The 21,927-nt window shown below is 39.4% G+C and overlaps 2 protein-coding genes across 3 annotated transcripts; one reads left to right on the top strand and one right to left on the bottom strand.

Moving 5' to 3' along the window:
- The first annotated feature begins 8,997 nt into the window (after positions 1-8,997).
- On the top strand, positions 8,998-10,847 carry LOC107805902 (uncharacterized). Its single transcript, XM_016630001.2, has 5 exons — positions 8,998-9,352; positions 9,684-9,790; positions 9,906-10,053; positions 10,155-10,349; positions 10,457-10,847. Exons 1-5 carry the CDS (start codon positions 9,137-9,139, stop codon positions 10,685-10,687), a joined length of 897 nt encoding a protein of 298 aa, XP_016485487.1. The 5' UTR covers positions 8,998-9,136; the 3' UTR covers positions 10,688-10,847.
- Positions 10,848-11,183: 336 nt separating this feature from the next.
- Positions 11,184-15,174, bottom strand: LOC107805910 (uncharacterized). Of its 2 annotated transcripts, none has more exons than XR_012698616.1 (5): positions 14,640-15,174; positions 13,509-14,528; positions 13,011-13,250; positions 11,989-12,192; positions 11,184-11,686 (listed from the first exon to the last, which is right to left on the bottom strand). XR_012698616.1 is itself a non-coding variant. In XM_075229489.1 (5 exons), exons 1-5 carry the CDS (start codon positions 15,118-15,120, stop codon positions 11,555-11,557), a joined length of 2,133 nt encoding a protein of 710 aa, XP_075085590.1. In that variant the 5' UTR covers positions 15,121-15,173; the 3' UTR covers positions 11,184-11,554. The 2 variants fall into 2 exon arrangements, 1 of the variants encoding a protein (XP_075085590.1); XM_075229489.1 differs by having other exon boundaries at positions 12,955-13,250; positions 14,640-15,173.
- Positions 15,175-21,927: the final 6,753 nt, after the last annotated feature.

The raw sequence follows: 21,927 nt of genomic DNA, 5'->3' as shown, positions 1-21,927 counted from the left end.
TATAATAATACCTGGAGTCTCAAATAAGTGTGGATATTTGTTCCGCATCTCCTGCTCTATCTCCCAAGTAGCTTCTCCGACTGGCTGGCCTCTCCACTGCACCTTCACTGATGCTATGTTCTTTGACCTCAGCTTTCGAACCTGCCGATCTAAAATAGCCACCAGCTCCACATTATAAGTCAAATTACCGTCCAACTGTACTGTACTGAAATCCAGAATATGAGACGGATCCCCGACATACTTTCAGAGCATGGATACATGAAACACTGGATGAACACCTGATAGACTAGGTGGCAAAGCAAGTTCATAAGCCACCTCCCCAATTTTCTTAAGTATCTCAAAAGGCCCAATATACCGAGGGCTCAACTTGCCCTTTTTTCCGAACCTCAACACACCCTTCATGGGTGAAATCTTGAGCAGAACCTTCTCCCCAACCATGTGAACAACATCACGAACCTTCATGTTGGCATAACTCTTCTGTTTAGACTGTGTCGTGCGAAGCCGTTCCTGAATTACTTTGACCTTCTCTAAAGCATCCTGAACCAAGTTAGTACCAAATAGTCTAACCTCACCAGGCTCAAACCAACCCACCGGATACCGACATTGTCTCTCATATAAAGCTTCATACGGAGCCATCTGAATGCTTGACTGGTAGCTATTATTGTAAGCAAACTCTGCGAGTGGCAGAAATTGATCCCAAGAACCCCCAAAATCAATGACACAAGCACGTAGCATATCCTCCAATATCTGAATAATGCACTCGGACTGTCCGTCCGTCTGAGGGTAAAATGTTGTACTCAACTAAACCGGTGTGCCCAATTCTTGCTGCACTGCCCTCCAAAAATATGAGGTAAACTGCGTAGCCCGATCTGAAATAATGGGCACCAGCCATACCGTGTAGGCAAACAATCTCACGAATATAAATCCCAGCCAACCGCTCCGAAGAATAATTAGTACCGATTGGAATAAAATGCGCAGATTTGGTCAACCGATCTACTATCACCCAAACAACATCAAACTTTCTCAAAGTCCGTGTGAGTCCAACTACGAAGTCCATGGTAATACGCTCCCACTTCCACTCAGGAATTTCAAGTCTCTGTAGCAATCCGCCAGGTCTCTGGTGCTCGTACTTTACCCGTTGACAATTTAAACACCGAGATACAAACCCAACTATATCTATCTTCATCCGCCTCCACAAATAGTGTTGTCTCAAATCCTTATACATCTTCGCGGCGCCTGGATGAATAGAGTACCGCGAACTGTGAGCTTCCTGGAGAATCAACTCACGCAAACCATCTACATTAGGTACACATTGCCTGCCATGCATCCGTAATACACCGTCATATCCAATAGTGACTCCTTTTGCATCACCGTGTTGAACCGTATCCTTAAGGACAAGTAGATGTAGATCATCATACTGGCGCTCTCTGATGCGATCATATAAAGAAGACCGAGAAATCACACAGGCCAAAACTCGATTCGGCTCGGAAACATCCCATCTAACAAACTGATTAGCCAAGGCCTGAACCTCCAAGGCTAAAGGCCCCTCTTTTACCGGTAAGTATGCTAAGCTTCCCAAACTCTCTGCCTTATGACTCAAGGCATCGGCCACCACATTGGCCTTTCCGAGATGATAGAGACTGGTGATATCATAATCCTTAAGCAACTCCAACCACTTTCGCTACCGCAAGTTAAGATCCTTCTGTTTAAACAAATGTTGTAGACTCTGATGATCGGTATATACCTCACACTGGACACCGTACAAGTAATGCCGCCAAATTTTCAAGGCATGAACAATAGCTGCTAACTCAAGATCGTGGACTGAATAATTCTTCTCATGTACCTTTAACTGTCTGGAGGCATAGGCAATCACCCTACCGTCTTGCATAAGTACTGTGCCGAGACCAATCTGCAACGCGTCACAATACACAATATAAGACTCTGAACCTGTAGGCAACACCAATACTGGAGCTGTAGTCAAAGTTGTCTTGAGCTTCTGAAAGCTCTCTTCACATTCATCCGACCACCTGAACGGAGCATCTTTCTGGGTCAATTTAGTCATAGGCGATGCAATAGACGAGAAACCCTCCATGAAACGACGATAATAACCAGCCAAGCCAAGAAAACTCTGAATCTCAGTAACTGAGGATGGTCTGGGCCAATTCTGAACTGCCTTTATTTTCTTCAGATATACCTTAATACCTTTAATGGACACTATATGTCCCAAGAATGCCACCAAACTAAGCCAGAACTCACACTTAGAGAATTTGGCATAAAGTTTCTCCTCTCTCAGCCTCTGTAATACAATACCCAAGTGTTGTGCATGCTCCTCCTGGCTACGTAAGTACACCAGAATATCATCAATGAATACCACGACAAATAAATCAAGATATGGCTGAAATACACTATTCATCAAATGCATAAATGTTGCTGGGGCATTGGTTAGCCCAAAAGACATCACAACAAATTCATAGTGGCCATAACGAGTCTTGAATGCCGTCTTTAGAATATCTGAATCCCGAATTTTTAATTGGTGATACCCAGACCTCAAATCAATTTTGAAGAACACCCTCGCTCCCTGAAGCTAGTCAAATAAATCATCAATACGCTGCAATGGATATTTATTCTTGATTGTAACTTTGTTCAACTGCCTATAATCAATGCACATCCGCATAGTACCATCTTTATTTTTCACAAACAGAACCGGTGCACCCCAAGGTGACACACTAGGCCTAATAAACCCCATTTTCAAGGAGTTCCTAAAGTTGCTCTTTCAATTTTTTTAACTCAGCTGGTGCCATACGATACGGAGGAATAGAAATGGGTTGAGTGCCCTGTACCAAGTCAATACCGAAATCAATATCCCTGTCGGGTGGCATACCCGGCAGGTCTGCAGGAAATACATTCGGAAAGTCTCGCACGAACGGTACCGAATCAATAATAGGAGCATCTGCATCAACATCTCTCACAAAGGCCAAATATGACAATCATCCCTTTCCAACCGTACGTTGGGCCTTCAAATAAGAAATTACCCTGCTAGGAACAAGGTCTAGAGAACCCTTCCATTCAACCTTTGGCAACCCCGGCATCGTCAACGTCACGATTTTTGCGTGACAGTCTAGAATAGTATGACATGGAGACAACCAATCCATACCCAGGATTACATCGAAATATACCATACCGAGTAATAAGAGATCAACTCTAGTCTCCAGTTCCCCAATAGTTACCACACATGATCGATACACACGATCCACAATAATAATATCATCCACCGGTGTAGATACACAAACAGGTGAAACTAAGGACTCACATGGCATATCCAGATAATGAGAAAAAATATTATGATACATATGAATAAGTGGAACTAGGGTCAAATAATATAGAAGCCTCCATGTGGCACACTGAAACAATACATGTGATCACTGCGTCTGAGGCAACAACATCTGGCCTGGCAAAAAAAGTATAAAACTGAGCCTGTCCGCCTCCTGATCGTCCTTCCTCTCTTGGGCGACCTCTAACTTCCTGGCCCCCACCCCGAGATGGCAGGGCGAATGGTGTAATTGCTGGTGCCGATGCCGTCGGTCGAGAAATCTACTGTGAAACCCCACTCAACAGCCTAGGACACTCTCTCTTGAAATGACAAATTCTCCGCACTCGAAACAACCCCTCCTCTAATGGAACTGCTACTCCTGATAACCCGAGGAATGACCTTCAGAAGCCTGTGCGGATGAGGCATGATGAAAACTCTGTGCTGGTAATGCACTGAATGAAGACTGGCCTGAGTGAGCACTGTAAGAACCATGGCTAGCTGATGCACCACGATGAGCTGGACGATATGTCTGAGCGTGTCTGTAAGAATGACCCCTACCACAGTGAAACTGGCCCCCTGAAGGAACATCGTTGTAATCACCCGAACCACGAGGCCTCTTAGTCTCTCTCTCTCTCCACGTTCCTGGCTACGAACCATCTCTATCTGCCGAGCAATGTCCACTACCTCATCAAAAGTAGCACCAGATACTCTCTCCCTAGTCATAAGTAACTGCAACTGATATGTGAGGCCATCAATGAACCTCTTAATCCTCTTCCCTATCAGTGGGAACCAACCAGACTGCGTGACGAGCCAACTCAGAAAATCTCATCTCGTACCGCATCACGGACATATCACCCTGGCGAAGCTGCTCAAACTGTCTGTGCAGCTCTTCTCTGCGGGACTGAGGTACGAACTTCTCCAAAAAGACCACGGAGAACTGATGCCAAGTAAGGGGTGTTGCGCCAATAGGCCTATATCTCTCGTAAGTCTCCCACCATCTGAGTGCAGACCTAAAAAACTGAAAAGTAGTGAATGAGACCCCACTGGTCTCCAGAATACCCGTTGTCTGAAGCATCTGTTGACACCTATCCAAAAAATCCTGAGCATCCTCTGACTCAGTACCGCTAAATTGTGGAGGTCGAAGCCTCTCAAATCTCTCAAGTCTCCTCTACTCATCATCTGCCATAACAGGAACTACCGGGGCCTGAGTAACTGTAACCGACTAGGCTGGTAGTGCCCCCGGTATCTGAAGTCCCTGTACTACCTAGTCTGGAGTACGGGCAACGAGGGTATGAGTACCTCCCCCAGCCTGAGAAGTGGCAGGTGCGGCCTGAGCTGAAACCACCTGAGCAAGGCCAGTGAAGGCTGCCATCATCTGGGCCAAAGTCTCCTGAATGCCTGCAATTTCAATGGGCACAGCTGGTGCCTAAGATGATTTTGTTGGATCAACTATATCTGGAATCTGCTCCTGTGCTAGAACAACTGGTGGTACTACGGGTGTTATTCCAACTGTGGTACGAGCTACACCTCGACCTCTACCTCGCCCCGGCCTCTACCACGGCCCCGACCTCTCGCGGCCCTAACGAGTGGCACTGGTGGCTGACCGTCCGATCCGGTAGTATGTGTCCTCACCATCTGTGAGAGAATAGAATAGCAGAAATTTAGTTTCCAGGATCAACAAATTTGTATGACAGAATACAAAAAAGTAAAATTTTCCTAAGGGTTCTGCAACCTCTCGATGATAAGTACAGACATCTCTGTACCGATCCGCAACACTCTACTAAACCTGCTCATGGCGAGTAGAGGATGCCCTAGAGGGGGAGGCTGTCACGACCCAAAATCCTAACCTGTCGTGATGGCGCCTATCTCGATACTAGACAAACCGATAACCTCAATAAACCAAAACTTCTCTTTAAGGTTGAAAATATAATATTTAAATACAATACAAACACTCCCCAAAACCTGGTGTCACCGAGTACATGAGCATCTAATATGAATACAAGTCTGGAAAATATAGTCTATAATAGTCTGAGACCACATACAGTAAACAAAGAGATAGAGAAGGAGAGACAAGGTCTGCGGAACAAGGCAGCTACCTCAAAATCTCCTGAAAATCAACCACTCGAAAGGATCAACACCCGCTATGTCTGGGAACACCTAGATCTGCACACAAAGTGTAGGGTATAGTATGAGTACAACCAACTCAGCAAGTAACAATAATAAATAAGAAACTGAAGATAGTAACGAGCTACACAGTTATGGTTCATTTCCAGTAATTCCAGCAAAGAATATACATGCTATCAAATCTGGCAGTTTAATGTCAAATCAATTTTTATACAGTTTCTGTTCATATAATTCGTATATCAACAATCTTTCAGAGATTTCACAATAATGACAGATAGCAACTAAGTGCAACAACAAATGAAAATTAAGTACAACCTCTTAGGACAACAATCACTCACTAGGATCCTAGCCCTCATCACTCCCTGGGCTCCCAGTCCTTATCACTCACTCTCAATGGGTACCCGCACTCACTGGGGGTGTATAGACTCCGGAGGGGCTCCTACAGCCCAAGCGCTATAATTTGCACGGACACCTCACGTGCCATAATATAAATATCTGGATCTGCACGGCTAACTCACGTGCTGCACGGCCAACTCACGTGCTATAGTATAATATAAGGATCTGCACGGCCAACTCATGTGTTGCACGGCCAACTCACGTACTATAGTATAATATAAGGATCTGCACGGCCAACTCACGTGTTGCACGAACAACTCACGTGCTGCACGGACAACTCACGTGCTATGATATCAATATCTTACAATCAAGCCCTCGGCCTCTCTCAGTCATAAATCTCTCTAATCTCTCGGGCTCTCATTAATCATGAAATTAGCTCAAACAACAATGATATGATGTATCAATAATAATAACAGAGACTGAGATAAAATGTGCAAGTAAAAACTGAGACTGAGTACATATAGCATTTAGCAGGCAATTCAACAAGTATGCGACCTTTGTGGGTCCCAACAATACTATCATATAGCCTAATCATGATTTCTAACATGATTTATAGTCAAATTTTTATCAACACATAGAGAGCATATAGCTAACAACAAATTATTCAACTTTACAGTTTTTCGGGATGAACCAAGTCACAATCTTCTCGGTGCACGCCCACACGCCCGTCACCTAGCATGTGCGTCACCTCCAAAATAATTACATGATATCAAAATTCGGGGTTTAATACCCTCAAGATCAGATTTAAAACTATTACTTACCTCAAAACGTGAAACTCTTTACTCTGCTATGCATTTGCCTCTCAAATCGACCTCCGAATGCCTCAAATCTAGTCACAAATAATTCGTTTCAATCAATAAAATTTATTGAAATTAATTCCATAAGAAAATACTAATTTTTCATAAAAATCCGAAATTTAGCTCAAAAATCGTCCGTGGGGCCCACGTCTCGGAACCCAACAAAAATTACAAAATCCGAAAGCCCATTCAATCACGAGTCTACCCATACCAATTTTACCAAAATCCGACCTCAACTCGACCCTCAAATCTACAAATCTTATATCCAAATTTCTAAGTTCCAATCTCCGATTTACACCTCAAAATCATGTAATCTAGTCGGATTATTCGATGATAATTCAATATTATGGAGTAGAAATGATCACAAGGGACTTATCTTAAGTTTTCTTTGAAAATATATCAAAATCGCCTCTCCTCAAGCTCAAATTTGTCAAAAATGGCAAATAGGACGAAGTCCCTATTTTTATAATTCTGCCCAAACAACCTCGGTCTTGGCCTTCGATCTTGGCCTTCGATCGAGGTCCTCGATCTTAGGTCTCGATCCTGGGCCTTGATCCTGGCCCTCGATCCTAAGCCCTCGACCCTGGCCTTCAATCATGTCTTCGACCCTGCCTTCGATCGTGGCCCTTGACCCTAGGCTCGATCATGGCTTTGATCGTGGCCCTCGACCCTGGGATTGATCATGGCTTCGATCATGGCCCTCGACCCTGGGCTCGATCTGGGCTCACATCTGGGCTCGATTCTGAGGGATTTCTGGGCTCGATTTCTGGCAGAAGAAATTGCCAACAGAAGAAAATTGCAGCAGCTGTTGTAGTTTAATTTTTGATCAGTTAACCATCCGAAACTCACCCGAGGCCCTCGGAACCTCAACCAAATATACCAACAAGTTCTAAAATATCATACGAACTTAGTCGAATCCTCAAATCACCTCAAACAACGCTAAAACCATGAATTATGCCCTAATTCAAGCCTATTGAACTTTAAAATTTTTAATTTCTATAAATAACACTGAAACCTATCAAATCACGTCCGATTGACCTCAAATTTTGCACACAAGTCATAAATGACATAACATACCTATTAAAATTTTCAAAATCGGATTTCGACCCCGATATCAAAAAGTCAATCCCTCGATCAAACTTTTCAAAAATTCAACTTTCGGCATTTCAAGTCTAATTCCTCTCAGCCGGGTCGTTACATTGGTCAAGCTTCTCCAAACTCCAGAAATACTTCTTTGAAAAGCAGAAGCAGTTTTGGAGAAGTAGGGAAAAGTAACTTCTCCCCAAAAATACTTTTTTGAAAAATACTTTTGAGAAAAATATACTTATAGCCTGTTTGGCCAAGCTTCTCCAAGGCCAAAAGCATTTTTCCCCGCCAAAGTTGAAGTGTTTGGGCAAGCGTTTAGAAGAAAAAAAAACGCTTTTGAGTAGAAGCAGAAGTAGTTTTGGGGAAGCAGAAAAAAGTAGTTTCTTCCCAAAAATACTTTTTTTGAAAATACTTTTGAGAAAAATACACTTAGAAGCACTTTTTAAAAGCTTGACCAAACACTAATTACTGCTCAGAAGTGGTTTGCAAATTAATTAGCCAAACACAAACTGATTTGAGAAAGAAAAAAAATCTCAAAATAAGTTGATTTAGAAGATTGACCAAGCAAGCTATTAGAAATATTTTTTAAAAAAATGGTTAAACACTAGTTGCTGCTCAAAAGTATTTTTCAAATTAATTAACCAAACACAAACTATTTCTACCAAAATTATTTGTCTTGATTTTTAAAGCTTAGTAAAAGAGATAGATTGGGTAAGTGGGATCTAGACCTGTCCTCTATGCAAATGTGAGGATGAAATAGTCTACCATCTCTTCTTCAGTTGCTCTTACTCCCAAAGTGTCTGGAAAAAATAAAAATTACTTCAATGGCAAAACATCGGTAGACCAGTTATGAATTGTTTGAATGGCCAGTCTCCGAAGTAAAGGGGAAGAATGCAGTTGCAAATCTATATACAATGGTATTGGCAAGAAAGAAATGGTACAGTAGATGTTAGAATATCTCTGGTCGATTTTACTTTATTAACCATAAAGAAACCTCAAAAATAAGTTTTACTTAGTTATAACGTTAGAAAAATCATAAAACAGTTATTCGAAAACTAGATTCAAAATACACTGTTAATATATATAATTATAAACTTAAATCCTAAAAGAAAAAAAGGAAAACCCCGCCTTTACTTTTTCAAAATGAAATTATCAACGTTTATTTAGGATTCCTTGTCACAAAACCCAAGAGAAGGTGACCGTTACACAAAAGTCCCCTCCCTTTTCTTATCTCCTACTACTAATTCATTATCCCTTTTCATTTTCTTTGATTTTCAAATTCAAAACTGACCGTTGCAAAACTCTTTCCTTTTTCTATTACACCCAAACTCCAAATCCCAATCATAAAATCACTCTTTTGTTCATTCTCCAAAACTCACAAACCCTTCCAAGAAAAAGTGTGAAAAAAATCTGAATTTCTCAAATGGCACTCAGATCACTCGATAACGCTCTCCCGGTTGCACTTGAAAGACCCAAAAAACAAGCAAAAGTCATAGCAGCAGTAAACCAAAATCAGAATCAGAAACAGCCTGAAATTGTTGTCAATGATGAAAACAAGGCTCCTGTGCCAGATTCCATCGTTGATTACATCCCATCTGAAAATCTTGAACCTATTGCTGACCCAGATAGCAAAATCCAGGTAACTCTATTTTTCTGTGGATTTAAGTTATCTACACCATCAGTGTAAAGATTTTTTACACTGTCAGTATAATTTAACTTGTTACAACAGGTTTTCACTCAATTTTTCAGGTTATCTATTATACCCCATCCACGTCTTATATACTTGTTAAAAGATTCACTAATTAATCAATTTGAATTAGACAAGATGTGGTAGAATTCTGAATCTGAATTTATGAAGTTTAAATCCCGGATCTGCTTGTGGGGAGAACCCTCTTGTTGTTTCTTCTCTTTTTCTTGAAATTAAAGATTTTATAACCATTTTGATTGACTTTTTCTTTTGTAAATTTCAGGGACTTGTTGAAGGGTTGGAATCTAAAGATTGGTTGGAAATTTGTCACTCACTGAATGATACTAGGCGATTTGTGTTGTTTCACTCTGCTCTCTTGCTGCCAATTTTGTGAGTTCATTTTTGAATTTATGGAAATGTGTTGTTTGATTTTAGCTGTTTGAATTTGTGGGATGAGAGATGGGGTTTCTTTTTTACTTATTTTTATGTGGTTTTGCAATGGTAGGGACAAAGTTATGTTGGTGATTGTTAAGGCAATGAAAAATCCAAGAAGTGCTCTTTGCAAGACTTCTGTCATGGCTTCAGCTGATATCTTCAAAGCTTTTGGTGATAAGTTATTTGAATCACCTATTTCTGATGCATTTGAAAATGTGGTATGTATCTACCCTTAAGGATCTTGTCAGAACTATTGAGTCGGTAACGTTCTAGTGCACTGTCTAATGATGATTTAATTGGATTGTATGGCTTTTTACAGCTTTTGCAGCTGCTGCTGAAGGCTTCTCAAGACAAAAAGTTTGTTTGTGAAGAAGCAGATAAGGCACTTGAGGCAATGGTGGAGTCTATGACTCCTCTTCCTTTGCTCCATAAGCTTCACACCTATGTGAAACATTCCAACATGAGAATCAGAGCAAAAGCTGCAGTCTCAATTTCAGATTGTATTTCTAAAATGGTTGGTTAACTTATACATTCCCTTGAACTCACAACTCATTTCTTTCCATAATGTAGCTGATGCAGCATTTTGCTAATACAAACTAACGGTTGGCATTTCTATTCTAGGAACGGAACGGAATGGAGGAGTTTGGATTCGTTTCGTTGGTTCAAATTGCTGTAAATTTGCTCAATGATCGACTCCCCGAGGCAAGAGAAGCAGCTAGAGGTATAGTGGTTTCAGTATACGAGGCGTTAACACAGAATGAAGAGCAGAGACAAGATACATGGCAAGACTTTTGCCAGTCTAATCTTCCAGCAATTCATGCACAAGCCATGGTTAAAATTGTTTCTTCTTAGTAGACTTTATAAAAGACAGAGTAGTAGCAGTAAAAGCTCTTGTTTAGTGAGCCTAGGAAGCAGCAGCATGCTGCAACTTCATGTATTATCATTTTGTTCCCAAAAACTTGTTTGAGAAGTATTTTAAATGAAATAATAGTCTTCACTCACAAGTCTTCAACCTTTCTTCCAAGTGAAATTCATGTCAAGAACAATTTCAACTTCACCAACAAATACTTTTGTTCAACTGAACTTAAAATACTCATTTCTTTTCAACTTCACTCAAATAAATAGGCTCCATTTTTCATTTTTTTCGACCATAATCAAAGATCACAGAACTCTAAAAATGCTGATGATAAAAACAATGCCTCGTGAAATAGTTCATAGAGCTTGCTGCAATGACTGATTGAAATCTTCTTTCAGCTTAGCAATCCATAATAGGTAACTGACATCATAGCAATCCGCTGCAACAGTTTTCTCACCCAACAATGATGCAATAGAAAAGTACAACCACAAATAAAAGGGAAAATTGTTTAATTATATATGCACACAAATAATGTGGGGTTGTGTATGTTTTACATTGATGTATTCTCAACAAATGCACATTGTGCATGAAATCTCCAAGCCTCATAAATAGACAGAAAAGGGTAGCTCCTAGTAAAAGAATGAGGAAATAAAAAGCTCTATTTGATCTTTCAAGTAAAGCAAAACAAGATTGTATCCCACAGATAAAATGCTCTATGTTGGTCCATTGATAAGATAGAGAGACCCTCATTTCTTGTATCTGCTGCAATCAAGGACGGGCAGCTTCAATCTCATTAGCATAGATGCCAAGATATCACCAAAATTTCTCCGAGACACAAAGGATCTAGTCTTCTTCAACACAGATTATTCTGGTTCAACCAATGAGCGCAAGGCCATCTCAACATCAGTTAATGGTTGTCCAGCATAAAGTTTCAGTTTCCCCTTCTTCACAACGATTGCCTTCATAGCATGTGATCTAATTGCCTCGATAAGTTCCTGAAAATATAAGTATTTTATGCCTTCTTAATAAGTGAATGATCAGAATTAAAAAATAGCATGGTACATACACAAGTTGAAAATTCGGTTACGCATGCAAAGGTTCATAGATACTGTCACTCTTTCAGAGTAACAAATTAACCAACTTTTCTTTAGTGGACTTTCAACATTACTAATAGTCCTTGAAAGGGTAGTAGGGTGGTTGTTATCAAAAACTTAATAATGTCCTCAAAATGCAATTGGAATAGAATGCAATACATGGAAATAACCTAAAGATACTCAGACAAGCTTAATATTCTTACTTTAACAGGAAAAGGGACAATTTCAGCACTGAAGTCTCCTAAATCGTCAAAGAAGGACTCCAAGAGATAACAAAAATTGGTGGCATCACCACGATCTTCAAATGCAACTGTATGAGATGAGCTACCATTCGCATTAGAGCTACTTTTTATGGCAAATAATCCTTCTGGTCCTTCATCTTCATGACCTCTCCGCATGCGTATAACCTGCATATTAACATGCACGTTAGTAACAGAAGCATGAAGCAAAAGCCACAGCAAACACATTTATTCAGACTTTGGAAAATTGGAAACAGACAGGACAGGAAACAAAAACATATCTATCTGACATAGGATTAAGATTTGTCCATTCAAAACGCATTAACATATAATTTTGACTGTGAATATCCAATATAAGGTCAATGAATCACACAAGAGCATTGTCAAGTATCTTTCTTGCTATACTGAATTACTGGTACTTAAACAACCGGATGTCAGCAATATACCAACTAGAAAAGTTCTCTGATCTTAACACAAATATGCAAGTGCCTCAGTAAGGGAATCCGTGAAATATATGAAACAAAATTATTGAGGAGAGCAACAACCAAAGGAAGAGGGTAAGGTTATACAATATGCAAGGGAGATAAAAATGGCTGGTTAAAGCACTTCTAGCACGATGCTACATAAAATCTGATAAATATTTCTCACATGATAAGACAAGGATCACAGTTATCCCAAAAAAAAAAAAAAAAAAAGAGACAAGGCAACGATCCCAAGTTCAAGTAAACTGCAGTAACATCACATGGTTTCAGTTCAACAAATTGGCTTCCTCCCAGACTTCCCACCTTTCAAAATCTAAACAGGGCTCAGATCATTTTTTTTTCTTTTGACATCACCAAGTTTGCTGTAATACTTAGAACCACAAATAGTGGGAATACAAGCTGTCGAAAACAAACAAGTAAGAAGTGATCATAGATCCCATATACATACAAGAACATAAGGAAGACTGAACCACCACAAGTCAGTATCATTTCCTGATTTCATACCCCCGTTTGGTTTCACTACTTTTTTATCCTTAACCTCCTCCATCTTTGAAGCTCCATTTCGATTTGACTTCTTGTGTCTGTTCATTGTTGTAGTACTCTTCATACTATGTGATTCTTTTGAGTCCACAACTTCAACCAAAGTGTTTCCAGTATTTGAAATAGTTCCTGTCTCCTGAATTGGTTTTTTTGAGTTTGCAGCTTCAAACAAACTGCTCCCATTATTTCTATCTACCGAAATATCTGTAGGTTACAACCAAACAGTGCAGTACATTAAAATGCATCTCTCGCTGATAACAGAAACTAGTGTAACAAGAGACAAAATTGGTTCCAAGATTTCTCTCATTGTTTTTCAGCAGTTACTCAATAGGTGAAAGACATAAAGGTTTAACACTATAAAGTACAATTTCAGAAGGTAATCAATAGATACAAACCTTGGGCAGCGATAAAGCGTGTCATTACATAAAAATGAAGCCAGTTAAAAGGGTTTTAGAATGTTACCGATTCCTGGTTCAGATTCCTCCAAGTCTGATGCAATTCTTTTTTTCTTCCGCCCTCTCGTCTCCAATGAGTTCTTCTTGACAGATTTGACAACATCAACTTTTCCACCTTCAACTTTTTTAATACTCCTTCCTTTTTTCCGCCTCAGGTTGTTTTCGGATGATTTCTTCAGCTGTACAGGTGTTTCGGATTCTGCCTCTTCAGTGTTCTCTTTTCTCTCTATGCTTTCACCAAAATTCATGATAGCACCTCTGTGAGAATCAAGGGTGAACAGGTCTACCTCATCATCGCCTGACACATCGACCCCACCTTCTCCATTTCCGTTCTTCAGTACTTCAGTGCTGCCTTCCGCGGTTTTTTCTCCAATTGTACCAGCACTTGGATGTTCAGGGGGCACAAAACCCTTTGGTTTATTACTTGGCTTACTGCCGAAATCTCTAAATTTATGCTTTCTTTTAAATATTAAAGCAGCATTAAGCTCTTTCTCATCCAAATCAACACCATCTTTCCTGCCATTTTTATCAACATCCACCCTTGGATAAGTAACAGAATTTGCAGGCTGCTTGTCGCTACCCTTCTCCAGTCTCTTTCTCATCTTGATTAATCGTTCGTCAACTTCCTTCTTTATTCCAATTTTAACATCACTATCTTCTTCATCCTCGCTCTCCTTATTGACGTTACTTCCCTTCGTCTCCAACCTCTCCTTCTCTCTTGCCTCCCTTGCCATATGTCGAATTTCCTTTATCTTTTTCTCCATTTCAGTCTCATCCACAAATACAATACCCCCATTTTCACCATTTTGCTTTCCGTCTCCATTCACAAACATTCTCAATTTGTGCTTACTTTTACCTTCCAAATCCAAATCCAGGACTTCATTTTTATAGCCATTACGATCCGAAGTTCCATTTTTTCCACTATAATCAGCTGAACCAAGTACCCAAACAGCACAAACCGTTTGAAATACAAAGGCTCCAACTACCCACAACCCAAATTTCAGTAACGAGCTTTTAGTAAAGACACCTGTAGTTGCATCAACAACTCATTTTTACAGCCATTAAGGTCTTTAAAAAGTTTTTAACTTTTATAGCATAAATCATCAAAATTCACTACAGGGGTTTTAGAAAAATATACCTGCAGATGCATTAACAACTCCGGCAGGGCCTGAAACTTCTGACAGCCGGAGTTCTTGATTTCCCGACGTGTTCAGCTCATTTCCGGCGGCTAGGTCGAAGGAAAAAATGTGGGTTTGTTGAAGTGGGGTTTCATAGAAAGTACCTGCAGTGTCATTAACAACTCCGGCGGGCTCTGAAACTCCCGGCAGCCGGAGTTCTTGATTTTCCTGCAGTTTCAGCTCGTCTCCGACGACTTGGTCAGAAGGCAAAATGTGGGTGTGTAGAATTGGGGTTTCAAGGGGACTTATTATTGGTTCAGTTCGGGGGTTTATGTAGGGTTTAGTTAGGGTTTTGAGTATTTTTGGACGGAGATAGTTTTTTCTCTTTGTGAGTTTTCTTGGGCGCAGTGTAATTACGGCACATGCTAGCAAAAGGGGTTTCCTTGAAAGGAGAGCGTGAGGTCGAACGAAACATGGTGAAGTGCTGTAAGCTCCCGCCATGGTTGTGGAGTTTGGACCTCAACACTCAAATGTGACTTTGCAATTTTTTATTTATGCTTTTTATTAAAGGATAAATTAGCAAGAGCATTTCACTTTACTACCCACCTCTTAGACTTGAACTTTTCTTTTGACTTATTGGTTAGTAATATTACAATTTTTTTACGGTGTTAAAATAAATACATTTTCTAGAGACGTCAAAATGGGTTTGGCATTGAAGTCAGCCCAGCCCAGCCCGCTATTTGAGTAGAGTTGGGTTGAATATTTTCAGCCAATTTAAAACTAAGGCTTATAAGTCCGGCCCAAGTTAGTCCATTGACCCTTGAGGCTTGATCGAGTCTATGTCTGGGTCGGCCCATAGGCCAAAAATTAATTAAATTCAAATTTAGATATTTAATATTTAATAAAAGTAAAAACTAAAAAAATTAATAACTATAATCCTCATTCTCTAACCTAGTTTGCTCATTTACTCTTCCATATCAACTAGAATTTAGATTTTTGTAATATGACAAGATTAGTTTTTATTTTGCTTAATTAACAACGAACCAGGAAAGTTTTAAGTGGCCAATGATCAATTTGGTTGCTTTAATATATTATTAATAATTAAACTGCTCTTCGGTATAGAAAAAAAGTTAAGTTTTAATACCCAAAGAAAATTGACAACACTAGCAAACTTCATGCATTTTAAACATTTTATGGACTATAATGATGAAATGAGCAAATGATGTTAAACCTAAAGTAAAAAACCTCAACATATAAACCATTGAAGCAATCCATGAACCTGAGAAAAACTGAAAGAAAAGTACAGCAGCAACAACAACAACAACAACAACAACAACAATAACAATAACAACATACCCAGTATAATCTCACAAGTAGGAAAAAGTATTAAAATATTCATGTAACGTTAAAAAGAAGAGTTAGAGCTATATAGAATTTATTTTTTAATTACGAGATTCCGTGTTCATATGATTAAGAGACTATGTCACGAAGACATATTTAAAGATTAGGAAAAAAAATCCAAAAAATTGAAGGGTTGACCCGCCCTAGTCCGCGACCCTCTTAGGACTGGGTTGGCCTAGCCATTTTAAGACTCATTTAGATGGTGGGCCCGTCCGCCCTAGTACACCAAATTTAAAAGCCCGCAAAGTTTGGGCTGGGTTGGACTAGGATGGCCCATTTTGACATGAGGCATAACTTTATATGAGGGGATTAAATATGATTAGAGTAATTTTTGAAATCACTTTGCTAAATGTCAAAGAAATTCAATAAATGTATAACCTAAAAAATTAATTATTACATATATTAATAGAATAATTTTATATTATTGAATCTCCTTTCTCCAAGCTAGCTTTGTTGTTGCACAAACAAACAGTTAAAAACTTCATTACAGAAGAGATATTAAAAGTAAGAATAAAGAGATAAATATTGATAAGAAATAAAATATGTATTTAAAAAATTAATTAAGATAGAAGGGACAAAATTATTTAAAGTTTGCGGGTAAATTTGATTTTTAAGTAAATTTGAAGGAGTAAAATGACTTTTTAAAATCACAAACTAATAATAGTAACTTAATTATAAGGTATAATAAAAGGCAAAACATGAAGTGGTCTTAGGGTTTATTATTTGACTCTTTATTCTCAAATATCTGCTCCGCCTACTGTAACGATCCAGCCGGTAGTTTTGAGTATTATAGTCCCGTTTTCTCATTTACTGCTCAATTTATGAATTATCAGGTTAGTTGGTTCGGGTCCGGAAGAATTTCGGAGTGAAATGAGACACTTAGTCTCATAATTAAAAACTTAAGTTGGAAAAGTTGACCGGATATTCACTTATGTGTAAACGACCTCGAAATTAAATTCTGATGATTTCAATAGTTCTGTATGGTGATTTTGGACTTAGGAGCGTGTCCGAAAAATTATTTGGAGATTCATAGTGGAATTAGGCTTAAAATGGCGAAAGTCAAATTTTTGGAAAGTTTGACCGGAGAGTTGACTTTTTGACATCGGGGTCGGAATCCGATTCTGAAAATTGGAATACCTCTGTTATGTCATTTATGACTTGTGTGCAAAATTTGAGGTCAATGAGACGTGATTTCATAGGTTTCGACGTTGTTTGTAGAAATTTGAAATTTCAAAGTTTATTAGGCTTGAATTGGGGTATGATTCGTGGTTTAACCGTTGTTTGAGGTGATTTGAGGGTTCGACTAATATGGCTTATCCGTGGGATAGTTGCATTTAATAATGCAAGGTCATTGGACCTAGAATGGGTACTATCATGTTTGATTACAGTATATTAAAAAGGATAATATTGAAAGTCGGCTTAGCAAGTGATTATGGTTCTGGTTGGGGCGAGAGAGCTCCATGACTTATTGATCTGATAAGGGATTACGAGATTTTGTGTGTTTCTTTTATTATCAACAGTGTACGAAAGTGTTGGGATGAGATTTTGTTCGATATGGGGTTTAATGTTAGTACTTGATTGGTTTGGAATAGTTATTGTGATCAGGAATGGTACTACGAGCGGGCGAGTTGTGTAATATGCTGGGTGATTATATCTGCGATTATAGTTATAGATCGATAAAGCTTGTTCAGACTCATACAATGCGTAAATGTAAGATTCGTGTCTTGAAAAGAAATTCTGAAGGTTGGGAATTGAATTTCAAGGTTTTTGGGCTAAGGTTAAATTAAGGATTTTCAGTTGTATTGTGTTGTCAAACCTATATGGAATAGGGTAACGTGGGATCACCCCCGGGTACGTGCGTGATAAGATGAAATAGTGATTTGATGGCTTGGAAATAACTCTTGGAACGTTCGAGGACAAACGTATATTTAAGTGGGGGAGAATGTAACGACCCAACCGATCGTTTTAAGTATTACAACCCTATTTCCCCATTTACTGCTCAATTTATGCCTTACAGTTGATTTATAACTTATCGGGTTAGTTGGTTCGGGTCCAGAAGTATTTCGGAGTGAAGTGAAACACTTAGTCTCATAATTAAAAACTTAAGTTGGAAAAGTTGATCGGATATTCACTTATATGTAAACGACCTCAGAATTGAATTCTGATGATTTCAATAACTTCCGTATGGTGATTTTAGACTTAGGAGCGTGTCCGAAAAATTATTTGGAGGTCCGTAGTGGAATTAGGCTTGAAATGGCGAAAGTCGAATTTTTAGAAAGTTTGACCGGAGGATTGACTTTTTGATATCAGGGTCGGAATCCGATTCTAAAAAGTGGAATACCTCCGTTATGACATTTATGACTTGTGTGTAAAATTTGAGGTCAATCGGACGTGATTTGTTAGGTTTCGGCGTTGTTTGTAGAAATTTAAAATTTCAAAGTTCATTAGGCTTGAATTGGGGTATGATTCGTGGTTTTAGCGTTATTTGAGGTGATTTGAGGGTTCGACTAAGTTTGTATGATGTTTCGGGACTTGATGATATGTTTGGTTGAGGTCCCGGGGGGCTCGGGTGAGTTTCGGGAGGTTAACAGATCATTTTTGGACTTGGCATGTCGGCTGAAGACTGCTAGTGAGTTTTTCTGGTTTCCTTCTTCGCATTCGCGAGTGGGCCCTCGCGTTCGCGAAGGGGAATTTGAGGCAAGCAAGATTTGCCCTTCGTGTTCACGAGGGGGTCTCGCGTTCGCGAAGAGGAGTTGGTGTTAAAGCTTTGCGTTCGCGAAGAAGAGAAGACAGCTGGGGATCCCGTGCGTTTGGCCTTCGCGTTCGCGTGGGGTGTGTCGCATTCGCAAAGTGAGGGGACAGCAAAGCTTCGCGTTCGTGAGGCTCCTTCCGCGTTCGCGATGAAGGCATATCTTGGCATAATTAAAAGTCCCAAAACGGGGGTTTTGAGTTCTTAACACAAAATTGAATTGGGAGCTCGGTAGAAGGCGCTTTTTGGAGAGATTCTTGCGTGGGTGTTTGGGGTAAATGATTCTTATCCAGTTTTGATTAATTTTCATAATTATGCCTTTGAATCCATCATTTAATGGGTGAATTAAGTTGAAACTTTTGGAAAGCCCTCTCAGTTTAATTTGAATATTTGAGGGTCGAGTTGAGGTCGGATTTTGGTAAAATTAGTATGGTTAGACTCGTGGTTGAATGGACTTTCGGATTTTATAACTTTTGTCGTGTTCTGATACGTGGGTCCCACATGCAATTTTTGAGTGTAATTTCGGATTTTGTGAAAAAATTAGTATTTGATATGGAATAAATTCCTATAATTTGTGTTGACTGAATCAAATTAATTGTGACTAGATTCGAGCCGTTCGAAAGTTAATACACGCATAATGGAATTTCTGGAGCATTGTTTAGCTTTCTCGACATTGGATTCGGCTTATTCGAAGTAAGTAACTCTTCTAATCTTGGAGCTGAGGGTATAAACCCTGAATATATATATTATGTGAATTGTTTGGAGGTGACACACATGCTAGGTGATGGGCGTGTGGGCCTGTACCATAGAAATTGTGACTTAATTGTTCCGTGGAATTTTGTAGTCAAATAATCTTGGCATTTTTCATGTAGTTTTATGTGTTAAAGAAATTGAGCTGAGAATCATATTAAAAATCATGTTGAGGCTATGTGCCAGTATTATTGGGACTCACAGAGGTCATATTACTGTGAATTATTTGTTTTAAATTGAAAATTTATACTCAGTCATATTCATTTCATTACAAATCATATCTCAGTCTCTCTTGTTATTTATTGATACATCATATCATCATTTTTGGCCTATTTTCATGACATTGTGAGCCCATGAGAGAGAGACTGGAGAGATTGATGACTGAGGAAGGCCGAGGGCCTGACTGTGAGGATATTTTTGGGATCGGGCTGCACGCCATAGCATACCATGTTGGCTTTATATATATTATTATTATTATGTGGATCGGGGCTACCCGCCTGCAGCAGGCCTTCTAGGCTTTATGCCTGCAGCAGGCCTTATAGGCTTTATATAGCACGTGAGTTGTCCGTGCGGATTCAGATATTGATACTATAGCATGTGAGTTGTCCGTGCAGATTATAACGCTTGGGCTGAAGGAGCCCCTCCGGATTCTGTACACACCCCCAGTGAGCGCAGGTACCTGCTGAGTTCGAGTGTCGAGCGCGAGTGCCGAGTGATTTGGGAGGATTGAGTGTCTGTGAGGATTGAGTGATTGGGAGGACTGAGTGACTGGGAGGACTGAGTGACTAGGAGGACTGAGTGAATTGATACTCTGAGAGTATGCATATGGTTTTATCACTATGTTGCATTGCATTAGCATACACATTGACATGTAGAGAGATGTACTTTCCTCATGCTATTTGAAAATGAAATTTCCTATTGTGGAAGAAAGTTTTTGGAAAAAATTACAGTTTTCAGACTTACTCATATTTTGGTAATTTCAGTGAAAAGAATTGAGTTGTACTATTATATTTGAAAAGAAAATGTTTACTTTTTCGAAAACTGTGAACGAGCTGAGCATTTTATTATTAAGTTATTCTTTGTGTTGCCTTAATTTTATTGTTATGAGATGTTACTGGATATTGGTGTAGACCCTGACCTTTATTCCAGCTCGTCACTACTTTCAACCTAAGGTTAGGTTTGTTACTTATTGAGTACATGGGGTCGGTTGGACTCATACTATACTTCTGCACCTTGCGTGCAGACATTGGATGTTGATGTTGTTGTACTCGATGGGAGATGGAATTGAAGACGTACCTGCGTTCCGGTTGTAGTTGCCTTTTGTTCATGGTAGCCTTAGATTTATAAAAATTTATTTATGTATATTTCGAACAGATGATGTATTTATTTCATACCAGTTTTGTAAATTCTAATCTTAGAAGCTCATGATTTGTACTACCAGTTCTTGGGGAAATGTGTTAGTTTTATCTATTTTCTTTTAATTAATTACCTTATTAATTTCATTGGAATTGGATAGTTGGTAATTGCTTACCTAGCGGGTTGGGTTAGGTGCCATCACGACTAGTTGGATTTTGGGTCGTGACAAGGTGGTATCAGAGCTATAGGTTCATAGATTCTACAAGTCATGAGCAAGTGTCTAGTAGAGTCTTGCGCATCGGTATGATAACGTCCATACTTATCTTCGAGAGGCTACATGGCATTTAGGATAATTTCCCATCTTTCTTTCCTTATCGTGCGGAATTAATTCAGCTTGAGACATAACTCTTTGGATTCCTTCCACACATTCGTGTGTGCACATGAGTGCTCGGTATCAGCCGCACATCGCCAACTTATGATTCTATGAACGAGATTCGAGATGTGTATTCTACGTTTTGGTGATGGGCCAGTCTGGAGGACTTGAGGCCATGGTTAGACCGCAACTTAAGGTCGGTAGCTTCAGTTGTAACTTGTATATTTGGACTCATATGTCCGGTAATGTCCCTACGAGTAGAATTTGTGCATCGACGAGCGGTGGAATGGTTTTATGATGAGTATAATGTAATTGCGGGATGTGTTAAGATGATTTGAATGTGACGAGAAGTGTTTTCTTGGAATGTAAAGGAAAGGCCATTGGGTGCTCGATTTTCGTTTCGATGTGACGTACAGTCTCGAGTATGAATGTTTTGAAGGATCTTTCACTTTGTTAAATTTTGGGTCAAATTAAATTATCATGTCTAGTTAATGAGTTTGAACTCAGATAGACTAAGTGATTACATAGTAATTGTGACTGCGAAAGGATATAACAAGATACCAATTTGAGGCTAAGTATGTGGGTTATCCCCTGCAGAGTAATCTACGTAGGTGTGTTCCTTATAATGTGAGTGGAGGGTTTCTTTTCTGCCAGCGGGGCGTATGTGTTGAGATTTGAA

The sequence above is a fragment of the Nicotiana tabacum genome, chromosome 14 (assembly GCF_000715075.1).
Source record: "Nicotiana tabacum cultivar K326 chromosome 14, ASM71507v2, whole genome shotgun sequence".
Classification (NCBI taxonomy): Eukaryota; Viridiplantae; Streptophyta; class Magnoliopsida; order Solanales; family Solanaceae; genus Nicotiana; species Nicotiana tabacum.
The sequence above is the reverse complement of the archived record's forward strand: the minus strand, read 5'-3'. Positions and strand labels throughout refer to the sequence as shown.